Source organism: Ammospiza caudacuta, chromosome 1, assembly GCF_027887145.1.
Source record: "Ammospiza caudacuta isolate bAmmCau1 chromosome 1, bAmmCau1.pri, whole genome shotgun sequence".
Classification (NCBI taxonomy): Eukaryota; Metazoa; Chordata; class Aves; order Passeriformes; family Passerellidae; genus Ammospiza; species Ammospiza caudacuta.
This window is the reverse complement of record NC_080593.1, coordinates 123,109,124-123,131,907: the sequence shown is the minus strand read 5'-3', so window position 1 is coordinate 123,131,907 and position 22,784 is coordinate 123,109,124. Positions and strand designations below refer to the sequence as shown.

The 22,784-nt window shown below is 39.4% G+C and overlaps 1 protein-coding gene across 6 annotated transcripts in view; it reads left to right on the top strand.

Annotated features, from left to right (window-relative positions):
- The first annotated feature begins 7,924 nt into the window (after nt 1-7,924).
- Nucleotides 7,925-22,784, top strand: part of UBE2W (ubiquitin conjugating enzyme E2 W) — a 45,221-nt gene continuing 30,361 nt past the window's right edge. For all 6 annotated transcript variants that reach the window (XM_058813169.1, XM_058813201.1, XM_058813193.1 and 3 more), the window contains exon 1: nt 7,925-7,964. In XM_058813169.1, coding sequence (XP_058669152.1) covers nt 7,950-7,964 — 15 coding nt within the window. In that variant the 5' untranslated portion in view covers nt 7,925-7,949. The remainder of the gene's footprint in view (nt 7,965-22,784) is intronic.

Sequence of the window (22,784 nt, the reverse complement as noted above, 5' to 3'; positions counted from 1 at the left end):
GAGTTTTTATCGAGTTTTAACAAGTGTTATGTGTCATGAAATAAAGCTTTGCATATGCTGCATCTGGAATGTAGGTTGTGCAATTTCTCCTCTATGGGAGAAAGGTCACTGAGATTTTAAAAAAAACCCCTACAAAACAACAACCAAAAAATCTGTCTCTCTGTCATTACCATGTTACTGTTTTATGTTTACAGAATACAGGATTTTCTTCTCACGCTAAATGGGAGGAGATCAGAGTTGCGAGATCATGATTGTGCTTTGACAAATGGAGTACTTCAACATTTTATCCTTTTGAACTTTTGTCATCAGTTTTCAAGATGTGAGTCATGTAATGTTTTGTTGTCTCACATATTGAGGGTAGAATTGGAAAATTAAATTAGAATTGCCCCTTAAATATGTACTGCCTTTTAGATCAGAGAAAGTAACCACATGAGAGCTTCTAAATAAATTAAAATTTACAGTTTAGTGATAAAGTTGCTAGTTTTCAGGATAGTTTTGTGGGATTAGTTTGTGAATACATGAATGGATTAATGCAATTCTGTATTCATTTGTAGTTAATTTTTTCAACCAGAAGTTACTTTGAAGTTAAAAAAACAAATAATTTTAATTCCATTGATTCATGTTGAAAACTGCCTTTTCAGGTGAGAATTCATAGCTAAGGCTTTTCTTCCCATGGAAAAAAATACTACTGTTATCCTATTTACACTAATAAAAATGTATCTACCAAATCACCACTACACAAAACTATAAATAATACATAATCTGTATCTTATGTTGCTTTGAATTCTTATTACTCTGTCTAGCAAAACAATGGGATGCCTGTTATGCAGATTAAAAAGTTGTCAATTTTAGCTGGTATCACCAAGCTTAAAAAATATCTAGAATTTGAATGCATTTAGCACAAAGGATTTATTTTCTCTTTCTATACAGGGAAAAGCTTCCCACATTACCATACTAAGCTGACATATAATTTTTTTCAGAAGTGACACTCCATTTGAGTCAGAATTATTTGTAGTTTGCTACAAATGAAACATGAAAATGATATATCAATATTTAACATTTAAGCTGCTTTCACAGTTGTCATAGATATTTGACTTGTAATAAACAACTGTGACTTAAGGAGAGAACATCTGAAAATACTCAGCTGAAATAGTCAACTGCTCACCCATTCTGTTTTTATATCATGGCTCTGGTTCATGGTAATTGTATCCCATACGAAATCTTGTCTTTCCCGAGGGACATTAAATAAACTGACAGGCTGGACCAGTGTCACCTTGGTGTACAGGCCTGAGAAATTAAATTCTTCAACCTCTGTAAGTAGTGTGCAGGGTCCAGTAAGGACAGTATGCAGTCTGATGTACACAGTTTCTCCTCGGCCCTTGGGAGCTGTGGTGGTTTATCACACATCTGTATCTGTAGAGGTTACCCAAGATGCCTCTTCAGTAGTTTTATCTTGCTTCTAGGCTGGCAAAACCAAACAGCTCCTTCATTTTGAAAATTCTTTATCTTCTTTGTTGGTTATGAAGTCAGACTCACTTCTGTGCATTCCTAATAATAACACCGTGAACGAAGTATTCACGTAACTCTTGGAGTCACCTGAGAAGCCTCCAGATCACAGGTTTTGGAGACAAAATAAAATTACTAAATTATAATTAAGTTCAAATCTTGGGGGTATTATCACTGAGCAGCTCCTGAACACTTGGATTTGACAGACACAGTAATCAACCTGCTCACATGGGCTATGGATGCTTTTGATGTGGAAGAACTTTTAATAATTACATAACATTACACTTTTAAATGCATTCATCTACTTAATTGAGTATATGTCCTACTCAGTCCTTATTAAATTTTTACAGCTTTGTGTCTTTATAAGTTTTTATCTTTACATTTAAAGATAAAAAGAGCATTTAAAAGAGTTAGAGGACTCCTGCTGCCTAAAAACATGGCTTGACAATTACTACAAGTTGGTAATTACAGCACATGGTGCCAAACAATAGGGCAAGAGGCAATGGGCAGAAACTGATGCACAGAAAGTTCCACCTGAATATGAGGAAGAACTTCTTTACTGTGCAGGTGACTGAGCACTGGAACAGGCTGCCTGGAGAGGTTGTGGAGCCTCCCTCACTGGGGAGGATATTCAAGAACCTCCTGGATGTAACCCTGAGCATTGTGCTCTGGGATGCCCCTGCTTCAGCAGGGAGTTTGGACCAGGTGACCCACTGTGGTCCCTTCCAACCTGACTCATTCTGTGATTCTGCATATTACTAAAGCAGACAATTCCACCCCTTTCCCTAGCCCCATGTCCTCCTTCTTGCACTGCAGTAATTACAACTGTAATTATAACTGTATCTCCACATAAAATGAAATATTAGAAATATCAGAAAATTATTTTCTGATCTGATGGAAATTACATTTGGAGTTTAGTCTTCCTGTGGATAAGAAGAAAGCCCCAGATCACCCAGTGGCTTCAAAATGGTCAAATCCTAAACAAGAGAAGAAATGGAGGCATATATCATCTTAGAATAACATTACCCTCTCCTTGTAGCAGATTAGGAATAAGGTGAGACTTTTCTTCAGCATCTTTTCATCCCTTTGAAAGCCCTGGGATGGAAATGACATTTTGCCTGTTACTATTAAGAACTAAGATGAAAATGAAATACACTGTTGATGAAAAACCTACATAATCCCTAAGGAATAAATCAACAATAAAATCTCAACAACTCAAAGTTATCTTATTATTTTAACTTAGTTTTAATAGGCTATTTTCATTTTTAGCTATGTGTGCAATTTATTACTTTTATATTCTTGATATATTACTGCATTTCTTTGATTCTGCATCTTTAGTTGATGGTTTCTGCAGATGCACCAAGCTTGTTTATAAGATGATCTTCATTCCACAGAGCTTTTAAACTGAGTGTCCTCCCTAAATTGGCAAGTAGGAGCGGAAGAAGCAGTTGGCGCAATTCCTCTGAGGGGCAGGGAGTCCTCCATGCTCAGGAGATGCAGTCCCCTGACACTGCAGATTACAGGTGTGATGCCACTCCAGTAATGAGGGGAGTTACATGAATGTACAATTGACTTCTGTGCAAGGAGACAAGATGAAAAGCTAAAAAGTACAGCGGACACAGGCAAAAGAAATTGAGCTCTCGTGTCATTTTAGCACCAGGAATCATAAAGGAGCACGTAGTAACAGTTCAGTGTGTAGAAAAATTATACAGAAAAAAAAAGGGTGAGAATAGATGAAAAGATGCTTGGTGACATTTGAAAACATTATGGACAAGATGGGAATGGAATGTAAAATTATAGGGGTCCTTATAAAGAATTATATTTTACCTTTGTGAAAATGTCTTGGTATATCAATTATCTAATAAATGCAGTTTGAACATTACTTGCATTTTTCCTGTAAGTATAAGGTTTTACAAACTCTGAAGAAAAGTGGATTTTTAGGTCAACTTCAAGAATATTTACCAAAAAAAAAATTAGTAGGAGGTGCAATTTCATTATTTGCTCCATATGTTTTCGATATGTGAGTCATAATCATGTAGTTGATCAGATCAGTGTAAGATAGCCTCTGAAATAATGAAGATAACAGATTAAATTAAATCTTACCTCATAAGCTTTGAATATTTGGGACCCAGGTCTCTGATCCTTGAAATCTCTGGCAGAACTTAGGTTGACTGGTGAAAGATCAGGCTGCATTAGTGAAATACTAAAGCAGTCATTTTAAGGAACTAGTTATTATGTCATCCATCTTTATACCTGCAACAGATTAGGAAGAGTTAACTGCTGAAGTGTTTTCTTACATGTTTTGCATAGTAAAGGTCAAAATTGAAATGAAAACCAAATTACAATAACTTACTCTGAGTGAAATTTAACCTCTCTGGGAATTAGGGCCTTTCCTCAGTGGGATTACTGGATAACTTAAGAAGGTACTGATGTTCATACATTCTTTCTGGGAGTCTGATAATAGTGTTTATTTTCTTACTGTGCTTATGGGACTGATTCCCTAATCCCTATAGTTTATGCACTGTACAAAAACATCTCTGCAAGCCAGGTTACCAAGAAATGAGGAAAGGGAAAAAAAACCCAATAAAACACAGGGATAATTCTCTGGATTCCCCTATTCCCATGAGGACAAGGAGCTAAAAAAATGTTTCACATATATATTAGGCATTGCATGACACTTTAAAAAACAAGATGAGACAACAGTCATAAAAGACACTTTTGGTAGTCCTGCAAGAATAAACTCAAAGTGTATTCAGGGATGGGAGATTCTGCCCACGAGTTTCAGCTGTAGTGTAATGCTTTAATTACTTACATACCCAGTTAAGATTGAGTAGGTAGTAATTAACTCATGCTCTATTTATATGTAGGGCAAACTATCCCTTCCTTTTCATGCCTACTATCCTCAGGACTAGGATTTGCAGCATGGATGATGTTATCTCTGTAAACAATACTTCGGTTAAAAAACATAGTAGGTAACTTGTTTTTAATATTGAAAAGTTCTGTGTGATAGATAAAAAATACTTATTGAGTGTAGATTTTCATGTTTTTCTTCCGGCGCTGATTTATGTCCGGTGATAGCTCAGGGATGCCACTTGCTCGGTTTCTCGGCTGTTTAGGCTTGTAAGTTTTCTGTGAGCTGTTTAGGCTGTTTAGGTGTTCTGGAAAGGCCCAGGGATGGCCTTGAAGAGCTCGCGCTTCAAAGGACGAGGAGAGACTTCAGATCTTTTCTCGGTCTCGGTGTTTATTAATTGTTTATCTAAAAGATTTTCTTTCAGCCCGACAGAGGTCTGCACAGCAAGTCAGCCATGGGCACACTGCAAGTCCCCGGGGCGGTCACTTATCTTTATACCCGAAGTTACGTGTACAATATTTATCATTTTTCCCCAATACCTTCTACCCTTATTAACCGGTGCACTTTTAGTAATAACCAATCCCCAAGTGCCACCATCACCACAGAAGATGGAGGCCAAGAAGAAGAAGAAGAAGAACAGGACACGCCCCAATTCCTCCATCTTACTTCTTTAGACCCCCCTGTACCAAAATCCTAAACCCTGTGTTTTACACTTTAATTAACTTATCCCTTCACCATTCACCCAGTGAAACCTTCCCAGTCCTCATACAGGCGTCGTCTCCTGTGTAGGATCAAAGTCACTTCTGGCAACATTCCAGACACTTCTGGCAACATTCCAGGACTCCCGAGCCCCCCAAGGGTGTTCTCGGCCACTCTGCACCTCCATCCTGAGGTGCTGAGATCCCACAATTGAGCATAAGCTATGATTTTTTTGCAAAAGTGACTTTTCATCCAGAGATAATTTTCCTTTATTACAGAGTAGAAGTCATATTTGTACTGAATACAATTTGCCTAAGACCACAAAGCTGATCTTTCCATGGAAAACCAGCTTGCAGTCTGTGAAGTGTTCTGGCATTCACAAGCTTGTGCTGCTTTATATCTTCTGACCTTCAACAGGGTTTTCTGGAAGAGGCTTAAGAAACTGAGTATAATGGTTTGAAATCAGTTGTATCTTGCTGTGATTACATCAACACAGATAGTCAATATGTCCATGTTTATAACTGAACACATGTCCATTGCTTAAACTTGATGTTCTTGCTGTCTTTGTGGCATATGGCATTAAGAGATGCATTTTAGGATAAACATATGTTTGGATCATGCAAAACAACAACAACTAGTAACACAGAAATGTTCCACTTAGTGCTGTAACAGCCTAAGTTCATTCTGAAGAACTGCAGCAAAGAGAAATCTTTACCAGCTCTATGCATCTGCTCAATGCAACAAATCCTCTGCAACCTAAATGGTCTTGCAAAAATCATATAGTAATAAATACTGACTTCCAGGGGAAACATGGTTGAGCAATGTCAGGTTGCATGGCATCAGGAGCCCATAGTCTGTGAATGAGAATTGAATTTAGAAGACAAATGTATAGGATGCAACTTACATTACAATACTTTTCCCATCCTTACTTTTGGCAGGCTAATTTCCTTTCCTACACAAAAATCAACTAATATTGATTCTGTCTTCAGCAAATTCCTGCAAAGCCAAGGGGCTTGTTTACTTCTGCAGCTACCTCACAGGGCAAGGATACTCTTGCTGTCTTCTTCTGCTTAAAGGGTTCTGCCATTTAAGCAAACCCCAAGTTTGTGTGCTTGCTTTAACATCGATGGCAGTGTTGATACTGGATAAAAGTTGGAAACTGATGCTATATTGTGCTGAGGTTTTGTGTTTCCTCCAGTTAACTGTTTTTAAACAGTTAAACATTGCTGTATATTAAAAACATACCAGAAGGTGAAACTTGTACATAAAGATAGTACTTGCATCACACTAAATAATATGGTCGAACTAGGTAGACAGGATTTTGGATGCCGAACCCTTCTAGAGATCTAAAAGTAAAGATTTCAAAGGTAATACAAACTGCAAATGATTATTCAATAATTTAGTTTTTGCTTATAAGGCCATCTCTGAAGAAAAAATCAGGGCTACCACTGGAGCAGAGGTGACAAGGATTTTTTAATATCATCAGAAAGGAGAGGAGTGAAGGGACAGAGGAAGGGGCTTCAGTGTTTTTGGAATGTGCAGCATAAACTGTGGGAAGATGAGGATTATAATGACCTATAAAATCAGTTTCTCTGTTAAATCCTTAGTTTTACATAACCACTGGGATTATAAATTTTATAAATTGTCTTTGGATAAACATTTTGTAGATTTGTCTTGAGGATCCGTTAAGTCTGAAATACTACAGCAGAAATACCAGCTTTATGAAGCGTGTTTCCGCAAGTTGTTTAATTTATTGACCACACACAGTCACTCTACCGAGCGCTGCCTGTTTATTTTCACCTACACAGATATGGCAAGATCATCTGGTGCAAAAGACAGGGATTAGTCCAGTCGGAAAGGAAAACGTAGAATCCAGAAATGCTCCGACTTAAAATACACCCACGTTCATTTGGACTCAGACACCGGTGCAGGAAAATCAGATGACCCGTGGCCGAGCAGCACCCAGGGACGGGGAGAGAAGAAGAAGGACAAGGACAGGGCACACAGCAGGAGAGCCGCTCACCGGGAGAGCTGCGTTTCGGGCCCGGGCCCACCCGGCCCGGGCCGACCTGCGGCGGGATCTAGTGACAGAACGTGGAGTAATGGGACACACTGAAAGAAGAGGGATTTGGGTTAGATATCAGGAAGAAATTCTTTACTGTGAGGGTGGTGAGGCACTGGAGGAGGAGGTTTGTGGATGCCTCATCCCTGGCACTGTTCGAAGCCATGTTTGTGGATGCCCCACCCCTGGCAGTGCTGGAAGCCAGGTTTGTGGATGCCCCATCGCTGGCAGTGTTCGAAGCCAGGTTTGTGGATGCCCCATCCCTGGCAGTGTTTGAAGCCAGGTTGGAAGGGGCTCTGGGCCGCCTGGTCTGGTGGGAGATATCCCTGCCCATGGTGGGGGTGTCGGATCTGGATGATCTTCAAAGTCCCTTCTCACTCCTTAACATTCTGTGGTTCCATGATTGTATGGAGTGAGGGGAGCCAGGAGAAACCCACAAACCGGAGAGGCGCAGTCCGCATTAACTGAGTCACTTAAACACTCTGCAGGTACAGCTCTAAAAACCTTCACAAACTGAAGCCGGCAGGGGACTAACCCCATCCCGGGCGGCGGTGACGGACACTCCTCCGCTGCCCCCCCGCCCGCGGGGCGAGCAGGGTGCGGGCAGCGCCGGCGGAGCCTCCCTGGCCGCGGGGGCGGCGGCTCACACACAAACACCGCCCGCCCGCGCCGCCCGCGCTCCTCGGGCCCGCCCGCACTGCCCTCGCCTCGCCCAAGCCCCGCGCACGCGCAGCCGCTCAACGGGCGGGCACGGGCACGTGACCGGGGAGCGCGCGGGGCGGGGCCGCCCCGGCGGCGGCGCAGAGGGGAGGGGGAGGAGGCGGATCCATCATGGCGTCGATGCAGGTGAGGCGTCTGCGGCGGAGCCCGGGGGCAGTGCCGGGGCCGGGCGGCGGCGTTGGTGGCGGCGTTGGTGGCGGCGGCGGCGGGGGGAGCCGGGAGCAGCCGTTCCTCCGGACGCGTGCGTGCGTGGCGCGGCGCGAAGAGCGGCTCGGAGGGAGGAACCGCCCGGGCAGAAGTTGAGGGCGTCGAGGTCCCGGGTGGCGGGGCCGGGGAGGGCAGGTGGCGGCAGGGAAGGGCCGGGATGGAGGTGAGACGCGCAGAGGTGTGAGGGGCGAGGCTGGGACCCGGACGGCGGCGGGCGGGGCGGGCGCGGGGGAAGAGGCGCCTCAGGGAGGCGTCTGGCAGCGATGCCGCCGCTTCCTGGGCAGGCGAGGGAAGGGCGAAGGGATCCCTGCCCCCGGGAGCGGGGGGCCGCAGCCCCGCTGGGCGCCATGGCAGTGTGTGTCTGTCTGTGTGTGTGTGTCTGTCTGTGCGTGTGTGTATGTATGTGTGTGTGTGTGTGTCTGTGTGTCTCTGTGTGTATGTATGTATGTATGTGTGTGTGTCTGTGTGTCTCTATGTGTGTGTATGTATGTATGTGTGTGTGTCTGTGTGTCTCTCTGTGTGTGTATGTATGTATGCGTCTGTGTGTCAGTGTCACACCGTGCGGGCAGCGGGACCCTCCCCGTGCCATCGCGGGGACCGTGACCAGCGCTCCGGTTCCTGGGGTTCCGGCGCTGTAATTCCCCCGCACAAGGGGGACTGGGTCAGGCGTGTCCTGCTCCAAGCCGCGTGTTCCCCGTGGGGTTTTCCTTCTCTCCGTAAAATGAGGTTGCACTGCGGTGTCAGCTCTGTGGACAGGTAACGTCTGGCTTTCTGGGCCGGATGGTATTGCTGTAGGTACAGTAGGATGGAACATCCTGCTGCCTGACAGGTATTTCCAGCTGAATTATTCATTCATACCGACTCTGAAGGGGTTCTTAAATAGGGGCTGCAGAAATTGCTCTGGTAGAATGGATCACTTTCACTGTGTGCTGCTCTGAGTGGGTGGTGCTTTATTACAACTGGGGCAGGAGAAGAGAGCTCTAGGTTTTGTGGCAGTGGCCCGTGTCTTCTTATTTAACCAGCACCTTCTCTATTTTTCCTTGGATATTTATAGTTTTCCATTTTGTTTTTATATTTGGATCATCTAGATCTCTCTCATTTTGGTCCAGTATAGCTTACATTTTTTGTCACTAGTAACAGAGCAGCACAGAGTGTACAAAATGAGTGAAATTTGTTTAATTTTCCTAATAACCTGGATTTAGTGTATCCAGAAAGAGTTAAAATGTTAAACTGAACTGTCTGGGATAAAAATTATTCTCCTGAAGTTTGGAAGCATAATTCCCCCTCCCCCCACCATTCCATAGTGTGTCTTTCAGAGTTACTGAAATGAAACGAGATCAAGAAATTGAACATACTGTACAGAACGTTCTTCTAGCACTAGCTTAGGCAGGTAGTCTGATGTGCCTTGGTTTTATTACCTCTATCTGGCAAATGCATTCTTGCAATGCTCTTCTTCTAACAGGCAGACTTTTACAAGCTCAACTGCAAAATAGAGGCTATAGTTTATTAAGAAGTGTCTTTTATAAAACTGTGAAAAGTAGGGAAATGGCAGGAGAGAGGCACTTTGTAAAAGGGCTTGGTAAAGCTGTGCTGTGTCTCTGGCCTAGTAAATGACCTTCTGCAGCGTGCCTCACCCTAATTCCTGTTGCTCCTTCTGTAAAGGGGAAAAATGGTTATATATTAAATGAGGCTGCTGAGGATACATGAATGACCAGTGTTGCCTAAATATCAGATGTGTACAGGGTAATACTTGCTTCCTGAAATTACAGCCATGGTAAGCCTGATGTTGTAATTGCTTTCATTTTAGAAATACCAGCTGTAAGATGACCCTTTTTGTTTCCTTATGTGATGTTCTGTTGTCTTTTGATAAGAGATTCAAGGACATTTATGGAGGTTTTTTGTCTATATATGGCTAATTGCACGATGCTCTAATTACTCTTTCCTATGTGTAGTAAACTACTAATTTAATAATGTCATTTAGCATGTTGGAAAGGACTTGTAAACAGGAAGCATAAATGAAAATTTAGTAAGTGAACTAGTAAGTTTATCGTGGACATGCTCCCAGATGAGCAAGATTTCAAGACTCTGAATTCTATCAACATTTAAGTGTTCAGTGTGAAAAAAATCTTTTACAAAGGAAATGGATATCTGTAATTTTAAGTGGGCTTTTTTTGTTCAGAATAATATATTATAATTATTGCTATCTTCTAAGTTGCCTGACACAACAAAAAGATGCCTTTTTTCTGATAAAGTATAGTGTTTTTAAACACACATTGTTTACCTGAAATGTTTGTGTAACTCATTGCCATCTCTGACTGTACCAGTGGTCTGACACTGTACCATTGTGACAATATTATGGATTTTATTGATAAAAATGGTACATTGCACAGAGTAAGTTCTAGTTACCTCTTAAACTGCTATAATTTTCTACAACAGTCTGTGATGCACCAGGTTAATTGCATTTTATTTTTACAGATCCACTGAAAAGTCTCAGATTAAGTTACAAGAGTTATCTGATTAGCCTGTTCTTAGTCTACAGTGAAGTTTTGAAACTTGTAACAAATTGCCTCTTTTTGCTGATGGCTCTGAACATCGACCTGAACAGTTACTGCAGTTCAGTGGATGCACAGTAACTTGTGACTTTGAGCCTTTGTGTGTATCATTGAAATTACAGTGATTTTTGTCTGTGTGGACAGTCTTTAATGGGAGTTTTCTGTAACCCTTTTTTTCTGTGATAATAGAAGCTAATGCTTATGAGATCTTGTGTTTATTTTCTAACCACAGTGTTGTTGCTCATTTGCCATTGCTGGATTGGTTTAAACCTGGTTTGCATAACTTTTTTGCAAATCATATTTTTTCTTTAAAAAAGCTAACATATCCCAGACAAGCCTTTAAAGGAAAGAGCATTTATTTTCAAGAATTTTCCCAGAAAAAGCCCAAGCTTGTGCAATGTTCTCCTGGATAAAAACACATAAATATTCTGAAAAGGTACAAGTAATGCAGAACAAGGGAAGAGGATGGATTTGCTTTAGAAAATTTTGATACAGCATCTTTAGTAGTCTGAAGCCTTTAAAGGCAAACGCTGGAGAAATAGTAAACAGTTGTCAGAACAGCTGGAAACACAGGACTTGCCTTATGAATGGAAGAGCAGGTAAAAATACAGTAAGGAAGTTCAGTTCAAAATGCACAGAAAATACATCATTGCTGTACCAAGTGTTAAATTATTAAAGCCTTTCCCTCAGTGTCCAGATATGAACTATTTGCATCGCAAACTTGAAAGATTTGACTTTATTAATAGTACTGACATCTTAATTACTGTGATTTACCTTTCAGTTCTTTTTAGCTTAAATACTACAAGCCCTGGATTTATTTGTGAATCCATGAGAATATTTAGAGAGATGGTTTTAGGCTTTTTTATCACCAGAATAACTTCTCACATATTCTGTAAAGTGAGGCACATAAGATTTGTACTTGTAGGTATTTACACCTGATTGAATGCAGAGCTAATGCAATTAATGACACAAACAACTTCAGTAAAGGATGTTGGCTTCCACTGTGCTTCTGTGTCGTGCCTCAAAAACTGCTGTGGTGGGCTACCATCAAATTGCCTGCACACAACAACATAAAGTGCTGCTTGAAAAGTCTTGTTCCGTCAATGGAATTTTTTTTAAAAGGTGTGTCTAAGCAACTGTTTAATAAAATAAATGTGTGAGATGGCGATGCAGAATTCATGGCCAGTTTGAGATCCCAGTGAACTTGTATCACAGAATGCAAGCTAGTAACAACATGAAAACTTCCTGCAAGTTTCACCCCAATATTTTCAGTCAGTGGGGTGGGGGTTGAGGAAAATAGTTACAGGCCACTGAAATCTCCAGAAAAAAACACATACACTCTTGGTTACACTTCCTTCTATTCTTTACCTGTGCTTCTAGTGTTAGTGGAAGTTCTGTGTTTCCAGCTGTTCTCAGAACAATTACTTATTGCACAATCTTTGCTCAACACTGGCAGTGTTTTTATTTAATGATTTGGCAATAATTTGTTCTTATTTAAAGGCTTTGTCCAGAAAAAAGTATTAAACTATTTTTATGGTGTGTTCTAAAAAAAGCCAAAGCCCCAACGTTAAATGAGGAAAGCTTTCAGTGAATTGGAACTTGGATAGTTATGCACATTGGTTCTGTACTGTTAAATGTCATAGTATGGGATGCTATTTGTGTTGTTTCAAAAAAGAAAAAAAAGAAAATTAGTGGGTACTGTAGCTATATAATCAATTCTGGGATATAAACAGAATAAAATTATTGGTAGTTAATAAAGTATTTAGTGGTTCCATTGGGGAAATGCTGTTGAAGATAAAAATTTCAGTAATTATTTAAACTGAGAAATGTGAGTACCATAACAGAAACCGGAATGAGTAGACAGTAAAAATAATTTCTTCTGTCTGCTGAGAGATTGCCAGTCCTTTACATAACTTTTGGTAATCACTCTGTACTGATGTGTGCTGTATTAGCTTTGGTATATAACCATGCTAGAGTGAAGTAAGATAAATACAAAATTCTTAGTAATTTTACCAAGATGAGTTAATTTAATCTTGGGAGTTTATTAATAAAATTTTGTCTTGAATGTCAACTGAAAATTATTAAAGTTAATAGTATTCATTCAGTAAAGATAAATAAAATAGAAGTTATGGCTTTTGGCCCTAAGGAGTCACATTTGCTTGTTTTTGTATCTGCCTGTGTAAATTTTGGGAATTTTGGGAAATACTTTGTTGTGTAGCAGCTGCAGAATTTTTGATCTAGGATGGAAGAATTCACTTCAGAGAAAGAAAGCAGTAATGGAAAAACTTATTGAAACAAGTGTCCCCTGAGTACTATCAGCAGCTCTTCCTTACAAATAGACCAACAATACAGCTAAAATGTGAAAAACCATGGATGCTTTCAACCTGTCATGTTGAGCACTTGTGAATATGTGTATGATTTCAATCAGGAAAATAGACAGGTGTTTGTTGTAAAGAAGAGTAATTCTGGTTGACTACAATTATTTTTTTGCTCTGAGTTTTATAGTATCTTATGCTTGTGTTGAGACCTAGCTATTCAAGTTCTGAGAAGAGAAAAATATAACACAATACATTGGCAAGAGCCAGGGAATGTTGTCTTGTTAAGCTGCTCCCTTGGAAGGCTCTGTGGGTTTGTCATTAATAAGCTAAAGCAGCTTAGCTCAAACAATGTGTGAAACTCAGTGCTCAAGTACTTTCTCTGATTGTTTGCTCCAGTCCTACCAAGAGCAGAGTTTCAGACTGAAGGATGTTCACTACGTGTTGTACAGGTCTGGGCCACGCTGGTGGCTACGCCCAGAGCCTGAGGTTAAATTGCCCCTGCTCACGTGGAGGAGAGAAGGCACAGCTGCCCCTGAATTCGCCCAGTTACAGCTCTGTGCCGCCAGCACAAATGCCTTCAGAGCATTCGATCCTGTCTCACAACTTGGTGTACAACTGAGACATGAGCGTTCAAGCAGATCCCAGGCTAAAATTTCCACTAGGGCACAGGGGAAGAGGATGACGAAAGTTCTTGGAGCAGAAATTTTGTGTGTCTTGCATGGCTTTGAAGTAGTCAAGGACTGTGACAGAACTGTCAGCTGGATTTATAGATTTTGTCTTTTGAAGGGAGGAAGAGCTAGTATTATCTATTCACTGAAACCTATTACAACTTCATTTACTGAAAGCAAATGAAAATAAATGGGTTAAATGCTTTAAATAAAAAGAGCCAGTAGGCAGCATTTTGTGATCAATGGAGGTCACGTAACGTGTCTTCTGCCTGCTTTTGGTAGTTGAAGGCTTTCAAAAGGTATTCTGGAATCTGTTCGAGCCTTTGCGGTTGTTTGGGTTGTTTGTTTTGTTGTTTTTTTTTACTTTGCTTTGTTCAAAAATAGGTTCTGGAATCTGTGCAAGCCTTTGCAGTTCAGTTTTTTGTTTGCTTGTTTTTCCTCAGGTGACCTTAATTACTGGTATGAAAAACAGGTATCAGTCAGGGATGGCAGGGAAAGAAGGGAGAGAACCTTATAATTTACCTTCCTGAAAGCAATATTAATGTGTTAATAAAGGAAAGACAGAAGTTAGTGGTGGTAAGTCAGGAATTGTGAGATGCCTCATTTTTGCTAATTAATGATCTCATTGAGGATACCAGCTATTCATCCTTTCATACACAGTACTAAAAAATAATTGTTTCTCCTTGGGTGATTACAAATACAAAGTTGTTTGTAATCTTTTTTTATTCAACTTAATTAAAAGCACTGCTTAATCAGCTTCAAGAAGAAAATCTGTATATGTGTCAGTAAATGATGATAATAGTTTAGTAGAGCATAGCAAATATCGTCCCTGAAAGTCTGCTGTAATAAAATGCTCCATAGAATTTGATGCTACTTGTTCATATTGATTTATTTATTTCTTCTTCATTAGGAATTGGTGGCCACTAATAAGAAACCTAAATCCATTCAGTTTCCTTGACCCTTCTTAAGTGAAAACCTCTCCCCCTGTCATATTTAGGGCTATGAATTGAATGAGTGTTTAAATCTTGTTGCTATTTGCTACTTCCAACATTTTACCTCTTTTTCTGTCTAAAATGCTTTTTGTCAGAATAGAACACTTTATCTTGGTTACCAACTATGTTTCTATAAGGTTGAGAAATTCCCTGGTAAACATATGGTTGACCTCATTGTGCCAGCCTTCACTATTTTCTTAAATTAATTTTTGTAACTGAAGCAATTCAAGTAGTGCCAGACTCTTTTCTTTAAGAGATAAAATGATCTGCCGTTGATTTTTTATTACTGCGTGAGGCTTGTGCTGGGCGTTGGTACATTTAAAGGCTCCAATTACAAAGCAGGTGACTTGCTGCAGTTTCATCTTGTCCTGTAATAGTGGATTCCACTTCATTTTCTTTCAAATGACAGGTTCATTGTGAAAAATTTGATTATCTGGCAAAAAGCTTTTCAGACTGTGAAGTACAGAATGTTTCCTTTGTGTGTGTATAGTTACTGTGATTTATCTTTAATTATACTGTAGTTACGATTTCAGGTTGATCTTGTCTCTTAGTGAGTTTAGTCAAGTGTATTATTCTCTTTTAAAGAAGATTGTTGCTTTGACCTTTCAGTCAAATATTTTAGAATATCTTGGAGCATATGAAGATAATACTCTGTTATCAAACTGAGAAATCAATAATCCTTCCTCCCATCACTCTCAATCCATAACTGGATTTTTGAAATTTTTGAATGCTCAGAAGAACAAAAGATGAGTGACAGCAACCTCAGTAAACAAGGTTTATGCATTGCCATTTGGTTCCTTTAAAATGAGAGAAAATGCAAAATGCTCGAGGTTCAGATCTTGAAGTCAGGATTGGTCTGAGGAAATAACGTTAGAACTCAGTTGCCAGATGTTAACATGTTTTATTAGAAATGAGGAGCAGACTAATCTGCTTCTGCATTTTCAGTAGAGATTGAAAACCTGCTATTCAGCCAAAAATAGATAAAACTGAAAAACAATTCTTTGAGCTAAAATCCCAGTATTACTTTTTAATAAGGACAGAGTATTTTGTGGAGCTGTTTTGTTATGCATTTTGCTGAATATATTTATGTTTTGTTATGCATTTTGCTGAAGCTTTAATTGACTACATCCAGACAATTATCGATCTTTCCTCCTCTGTGCCTTGACTAAAGCTTACTAGAACAACTTTGATAGGAAGAATTCAGGCAGGATTGTGATAATCAAGTATCTGGGTGGTTTATGTGTTTGAGAGTCTGGAGCAAATGATCTCACCTGAATTATGGGACATAATCTGCAAGGACTTTCTGGAATGACCTGATTGACTGGGAAATAAAGGGGTTTTTATTTGTAGCAACTGTCATTCTCTAGATTTCTTTAGTAGCGAGATGGAGTGTAGCAGGTAACTTTTTCTTAAATGTCACCATTGTTAGTCTTTATGTTGTGTCTCTTCTGTTTGACAGCTTTTTGGTGTTTTAATTAGAGAGTAATGTGCAATGAGTTCCTGGAATACTTCAACTGTTTCAAATATGTTGGACTTTTTCTTCTGTAGATGAGTTTAGTTTGAAAAGCATAATTATCTGCTTGGTGTTTAGAACTTCATATTCTGGATTTAAGGCACTTTTCAGTAAGAAACATGTGAATGGAAGAAACTGAAATACTGAAAATAGAGTTCTAGTGGTCATATGCTCTCAGGCTGGTGGCTGGTACTAACAGTCAGGCTTTGCTTGTGGATCAACATGGTGGTGTTGTACAACACTGTCATTGCAGCCTGGTTTCAGCTCCTCTTCTGCCACAAGCTTGCTGTTTGTCTCTGCACAGAGACTGTCTCCTGCATGTAAGAACTTCTCCAAAACAGAAAGGATGTTTTTTGTGAAACATTTCATAACTTGCATGTGGGAGGAGGTGACAGGCTCATTTTGCTCATAAGCAAAATGTAAATTCTTTGCCAGGATGTTATAATATTACTGTCAGTGTTTTGGTGCTAGCAGAGTTTGGGCCCATTTAAATTTTTGGATGTGGAAGAGAGTTTTTGTAGTTATGGAAGAAATAGTGTTAGGTCTCCCTAGGGTGCAGCAGCTTTACCTAAATATATATATATACACACCAAAATAGAAGAAGGGAGCCCCTATGGGATTATTGTTTAGCTTCTAACTATTTATGAGTTAATTTTCTTCCTCTTTGAGCCAGATTAAGATTTGAGTTTACAGTGTCCAGGAAGGCTTGGCCTTGGAAGATTACTCCTTTCTTACATTCACAGCTTTTTACAACAAAGAGAAGGGAATTTGAGTGCATAGAAATAGAAGGTTTGTAACACAATTCAAGTGCAGATGTTTTGGTCCTGCATGCTTCCTAGTCTGTGAAGTTGCTATTCCATCATTGTTTCTTCATAATATCATGATACCACCTTATTAGACATGGCTAGTTGAGTTCCTGCCAGTCCAGGTGGAATGGCCACCACATTTCAGTTAAATTGCCCACATCTTGTTTTAATGGTGAAATAACATGTGGCAATGGAACATTTCCTCCAGCAGAAGTGAAAGGAATCTGCTTGTCCATTTGCCACTTTTTGCTCTGCTTGTATGTTTCTGCTCTACTGATAGTTTTGCTTTTCCCCTAGCTATTTTCTATGAAATTCTTACCACTTCCTTTAATATATCATGTCTTTTGTGAATCTGCTTTGGGCTCCTTGCTTTTTTCTCTATGGAAAAAGAGGATCACTGAAATAGGTTGTTTGTAGGTAAGGTATTAGACTAAGATAGCTCATCATTTAGTTTACTCATTTAAGGTATTGCTGATTTAAGACACTGCACATTTTGTGTTGCATTTCTTGAAACACCAAAAAGTGAAGTATTCAAGAATTGCAGTTTTATTTTCTTTGTATTATTTTTCTTTTCAAAGTTTGTAATTTCATCTCATAGGAAATAATAATGCAGGACTGTGGGCATACATTCAAACTTGATTGGATTAATGTGTTAATATTTTACTGCTAACCAACAGCCAGTATACCTCTGTATGTACACTTTTCCCACTCAGTTATGAAGAATAAAATGTTACCTGAAGCAGCACTTACTGGTTGGCCTAGGTGCTGTCAGCTGTATGTAAGTAAGTTGTACTTGGTAGTGACCCCTCTAACTTCACTGTACACACGTTTTTGTTTGCCCTTAGCTTTGTTAAAGTTTAACTCTCCTTGCTCCACTTTTCCAAGGGAGGGGCAAAGCTGTTGTAAGAGTTCTGGCAATGGGCTTAGGACTGACATTGTGATACTCCTTTTTAAAGGCCTTGAGAAAGGTAATTTTCACATGCCTGCAAGAGCTAGGGAAGTTTTTGTGATGGGTGAAGAAGATTACCCATCATGAAAAAAAGAACCTTTGCATTACTTCATTGTGAGGGATTGTGGTTAAGCTCTGTTGTTCTGTCTGCCCTTGGGTGTCCCTTGTTTATGGTAGAATCAGAAAAAAAAAATCCCTGTTTTTGAGCAATGTGATGGTGATGATTCCATGTATGCTTTAGGAATATAGGTTATTGACACTTGTGATAGCTAACAGGGACACAGAGACCAGTGAAATTATTTTGTATCTGTTAATAAGCATTTTTGTGCTATAATATTCAGCTCAGTTGTACACAGTGAACAAACTACCTGTTTCTAGGGCTGGTTTGGAAATACTAATACTGAAAACCTCTAAATTTCTTCCTATCCTGTATTGCTGCCCCCTCTCTCTTTTCATGAGTTGCATCTTTTTATGTGCAGGCCCTGCCTGCTTCTTTGTGTGACTCACCAAGAATCAACTCAAGTGGGAATTCAGCTGTGCCATTTGAGATGTTACCTCTGCAGTTCCAGAGGTGACCAAGTAAGATACGTGTCACTTTAAAGAAAGAGGAGTGAGTGTTTTTGCTAGAAGCTGTTGGCTTCAGACATACATTTAACTTGAACCATGGCAGACAGTGGGTGCTATCAGGATAGAAATGATAGAGGTAAATGGGAGCTGTCTGAGGAGCTGTCAGGAGTTTTACTCCACTGGTGCCAGCTGATTTTGTGTTCTTTTTTCCATATGCTGTAAGAAGTCTTAAGAGTTTGATACCTTAGAAAATCTGTGGAGGATCACTGAAGGAATTGCACAAATCCTGTTTGACAGAATTAGTGACAGGATACAAACCATTGCTATGTCAGTCATGTCTCAAGTACTTGAATAAACTTCTTTTGGAAGTGATGCTTGGATCAGTGTTAAGCTGTGTTCTTTGATTTCATCCCTGATTGATCCTTTCCTGTAGAGATAGGTATAAGTAAGGAATAAGTAATTCTGGTTTCAAAGACTTCCACTTGAAAATACTTCTATAAACTATTGGTTACGTCACTCCTTTGCATTTTGCATGTGATTATTCCTTTAGTAGAAGAACTGTGCTGTTAAGCAGTCTTGGGTTTCTGATATTCTTACTCAGCTGTTCTGTTTCCTTCTAGATTGTGAAAGTTTTTATTAATTTAATACATTTTAGTTCTGGCTTACTTTAAAGTTGTATTACAAGAATGTTGAAGCATAAGATTTTCTATCAAAAATAAGGAAAATGTCAAAGTTAGATTTCTTGTGCATCCTTCATGTATTCCCCTATAAGTCTGCAGCCTGCTTTCTTCCAGTCCCTCCTAATAGAAAGTGGAAAGCAGGAAGGTGCTTCTATATGAAATCCCTTGATGGGTTAGCAGAAACATTGAAGAGAGTGTCATGTGATGTGAAAAGGACAGTAAAGCAAGCACAGCTCCCCAGAGAATATCAATGTATGGAAAACATCTGTTTGGGGGTTGTTTTAGACATCAATAGCTGCATTAGCTTCTATTTTGACTTGAAGGAGCTGGTTGAGAGGCTGAAAGCAACTTGAGTGTGATTTAAAAAGTATTCCTCATTCATGGTAAGGAAGAAGCTGAAAGCAGTTGCACTATTGACTTTAGTTAGGCATGTCTTAATATAGCTGGAGTGTTGAAGGGCTACAGGTTTTTAGACAAAAATACTAATGTCTGATATCAAACTGTCTCAATATAGAAAAAACAAGAATAATAGTAAAAGTCAATGTGGCACCGTGAGGGCCTATTCAGTGACATGGAGATTGAGGAGCCTTTGTACAGAAAAGTGAAATGAAGTAATTCCTGTTAAAAGGATAAGCATATAAGGGTCAAATCTACTCACAATTCATTGTTTTGAGTTCATGTGTTTGAAAAGCATTAAAAGATGTTCTTATAAATCATTAGAAAGATGAGGAAAGGGATGAGCCTGTAAATAGGAAAGCAAAGCAAAGAATAGATGACAAATACTTGAATTGATGACAAAGCATACCAAACAAAAAGGGCAGATTCAATGTCTTTTAGACACTGGATATTATGTCAGTAATTAAAATGTAGCTATGTGGGTTGGTTTGCTTTTAAAAAGTGTTTAAGCAACTGAATCTTTGAATTTTTTTGACAATTCTTTTGAGTGAGTTTCCACATGATAAATATTACTTTGGTTTTTCTACTACTATGTGAAAGTTTGACTTCTGGAAATCACTGGACCAAATAGTCTTTGATACCTATAGCAAACAGCCGACAATTAGCAAAGACTATTAGCCAAATGTATTTAAGAAAAAAAAATCACATTGAATTAACATGATTTTCTCCTTGTATTGGGCTGTAACTGTTGTGAAGGAGGAACAGTAGCTAGATTTTGACTGTGCAAAAATTTTCCACGTATGTTGGTGTGACATTTGAATAAGCACACAAGAAAAATGTGGTATCAATCATGTGGGCTCTCTTTTTTCTGAAACCATAAAGACCACAAGTTATCAAAGTTGTAGTTGGTTGTTTAGGCTGGGTGTCTGATTGAGAGGGGGTGTTTGGTTCTGTGGAACAGAGTGAACCTGCCAAAGGGTATTTTGAGGGCAGTCTGCATTGGCTTGAAGTGTTTGCTTGAGTAGAGATTGGGAAAGGTGAGATGTGACTTGAAGTAAATAAAAGAACATTTTCACATCCATGAAGCCTGAGAGAAGTAATTTGACCCTAATTCATTCAACCCACCTAGATCTCTTACTGTAAAGAAAATTCTTCCAGTTGTAAAGGCAAGTAATAAAGTAATGTGAAAAAATGTTTAGCACAACTTCCTTTTATGTTAGGAAGATGGAGAGGTGTCTTTAAATCCTAACTTTGTAAGATTCTACAAATGAGAGTTTAATTTTCTTACAAGTGTTAATCTGTTATATTTTGTCTTCCTGTGTATATTGCTGCTACTTTTCTAGAATGTTTGTGAGAACAAAAACAATAATTCTGCACTCATGGCTGTCAAATATAAGAAAGGCTTTCCCACTGCTGAAATGTTTCTTTTCAAATGCTTCATTTGAGAATCTTGCAGTTGCAATGTGTCTTTTGTAGCTATTGTGTATGGGCTTGATATACCAGAGTAACACTTTGAAGTTTTTTGAACACTTCAAACGTTTTTTGAAGTACATTTGAGTCTTGAAGCTAAGAGTGGTTGTTTAGACTGTGTCGCTGTAAGAAAATCATTGTCCTTTGTAACCTTTTTGGTCAGCAAATACTATTCAACGCTGAAGAGAAATTAATTTCAAGTTTTTAAATTCAAACTTTAGATTTTTCTGAATTACTGTGGTAACGAGGAGCTCGGTTTCCTAATTAAACTGTATGAATCTTGGGTCTTTAAGGGCTTCATTGAAGAGGTTTTTTTATAACTAGATTAGTCTCCTGATAATTCAGTTTTTGTATTAATGAGACACAGCAAAAGACAAATTATTTTAAGAAAGAGAGAAAGAAAAAAATAGTCCTTCATAATATCTGTGGAAAATATCTTCAAGTTTTCTGAATATCCCTAGCTGCAGGTTAGGCTGGCTGTGCAAGCATGGAGCCAGCAGCTCGAGGAAGGTGATTCTTCTCCTCCCTGTGGTGCTTGAGAGCACATCTGGAGTGCTGTGTTCAGGAGAGCACACCTGGAGTGCTGTGTTCAGGAGAGCACGTCTGGAGTGCTGTGTTCAGGAGAGCACGTCTGGAGTGCTGTGTTCAGGGAGAGCACATCTGGAGTGCTGTGTTCAGGAGAGCACATCTGGAGTGCTGTGTTCAGGAGAGCACATCTGGAGTGCTGTGTTCAGGGAGAGCACATCTGGAGTGCTGTGTTCAGGGAGAGCACATCTGGAGTGCTGTGTTCAGGGAGAGCACATCTGGAGTGCTGTGTTCAGGAGAGCACACCTGGAGTGCTGTGTTCAGGGAGCTGCAGTACAGGACAGGCTTTGGGCTTCTGGGGTGAATCCAGCACATGATGGGCTGGGGCAGAACTGTGTGACCTCCAGGGAGACTGGGTTTCTTCAGCTGTAAGGAGAGAAGGCAAATGAGAGATCTTGCTGATGCCTGCAACAACATAATGGGAAGATATGGAGGGAAAACAGAGCCACTATGGGAAGCCAAAGGACAAGAGATACAAATTGGAACATGAGGTATTGTAAGATACAAAAGAAACATTTTATACCATGGGTAGTGAAACACTGGAATGCATTGACCAGAGAAGTTGATTTTAAGATTATTTTCTAAATATTTCTTATTCTCTCTCTTAAATTTTTTTTTTATTTATTTTTTTTTTTTTTACTGTTTGAATGAATTCTGGTTAGTAGGCACTTTGTGCCCTCTGCAGTTTTGTTCCAGTGTCTATGGAGTGCTCTCATGTTCTGGAAGGGTCTACTATAGGCAGCTCTTTGTTATTCTGTACAGAAATAATTGATGTTTGATTAAAAAAACCCCCAAATTTTGAAGATGTCTGGTGAAGGCCTGTTAAAGATACCCAGATATTTTCGTCAGATGAGGAAAGATTAACTTCTTTGGTGTGGAATAGTAGAATGTTTTGAAATATATACAGAGTATATTTTATTATTAGAGCTGGGGAAAAAAACCCCCAACAAATAATGGGCTCAATCACATCTTAAATGTGTGTCTGTCATTCCAATAGAAGTAATTATCTTCATATATAAACTAACTTACTTCTCTCTCTAGTGGCAAGATTAATACTTAGGAAATCTTTAATAGCATTTTTTCCACTTGAATTTAGCAGTTTGACAGTTTTAGACTTCCTGTCATTGAGGGCTGTAGAAATCCAGGAGTTTATTACAAAATACTTCTCTTGGTCTTCAATATCAAAGGAAATTATCCAGATAGTCAGTATAGCTGGAGATAAGAAAAATGAAGAAGTTCTCTG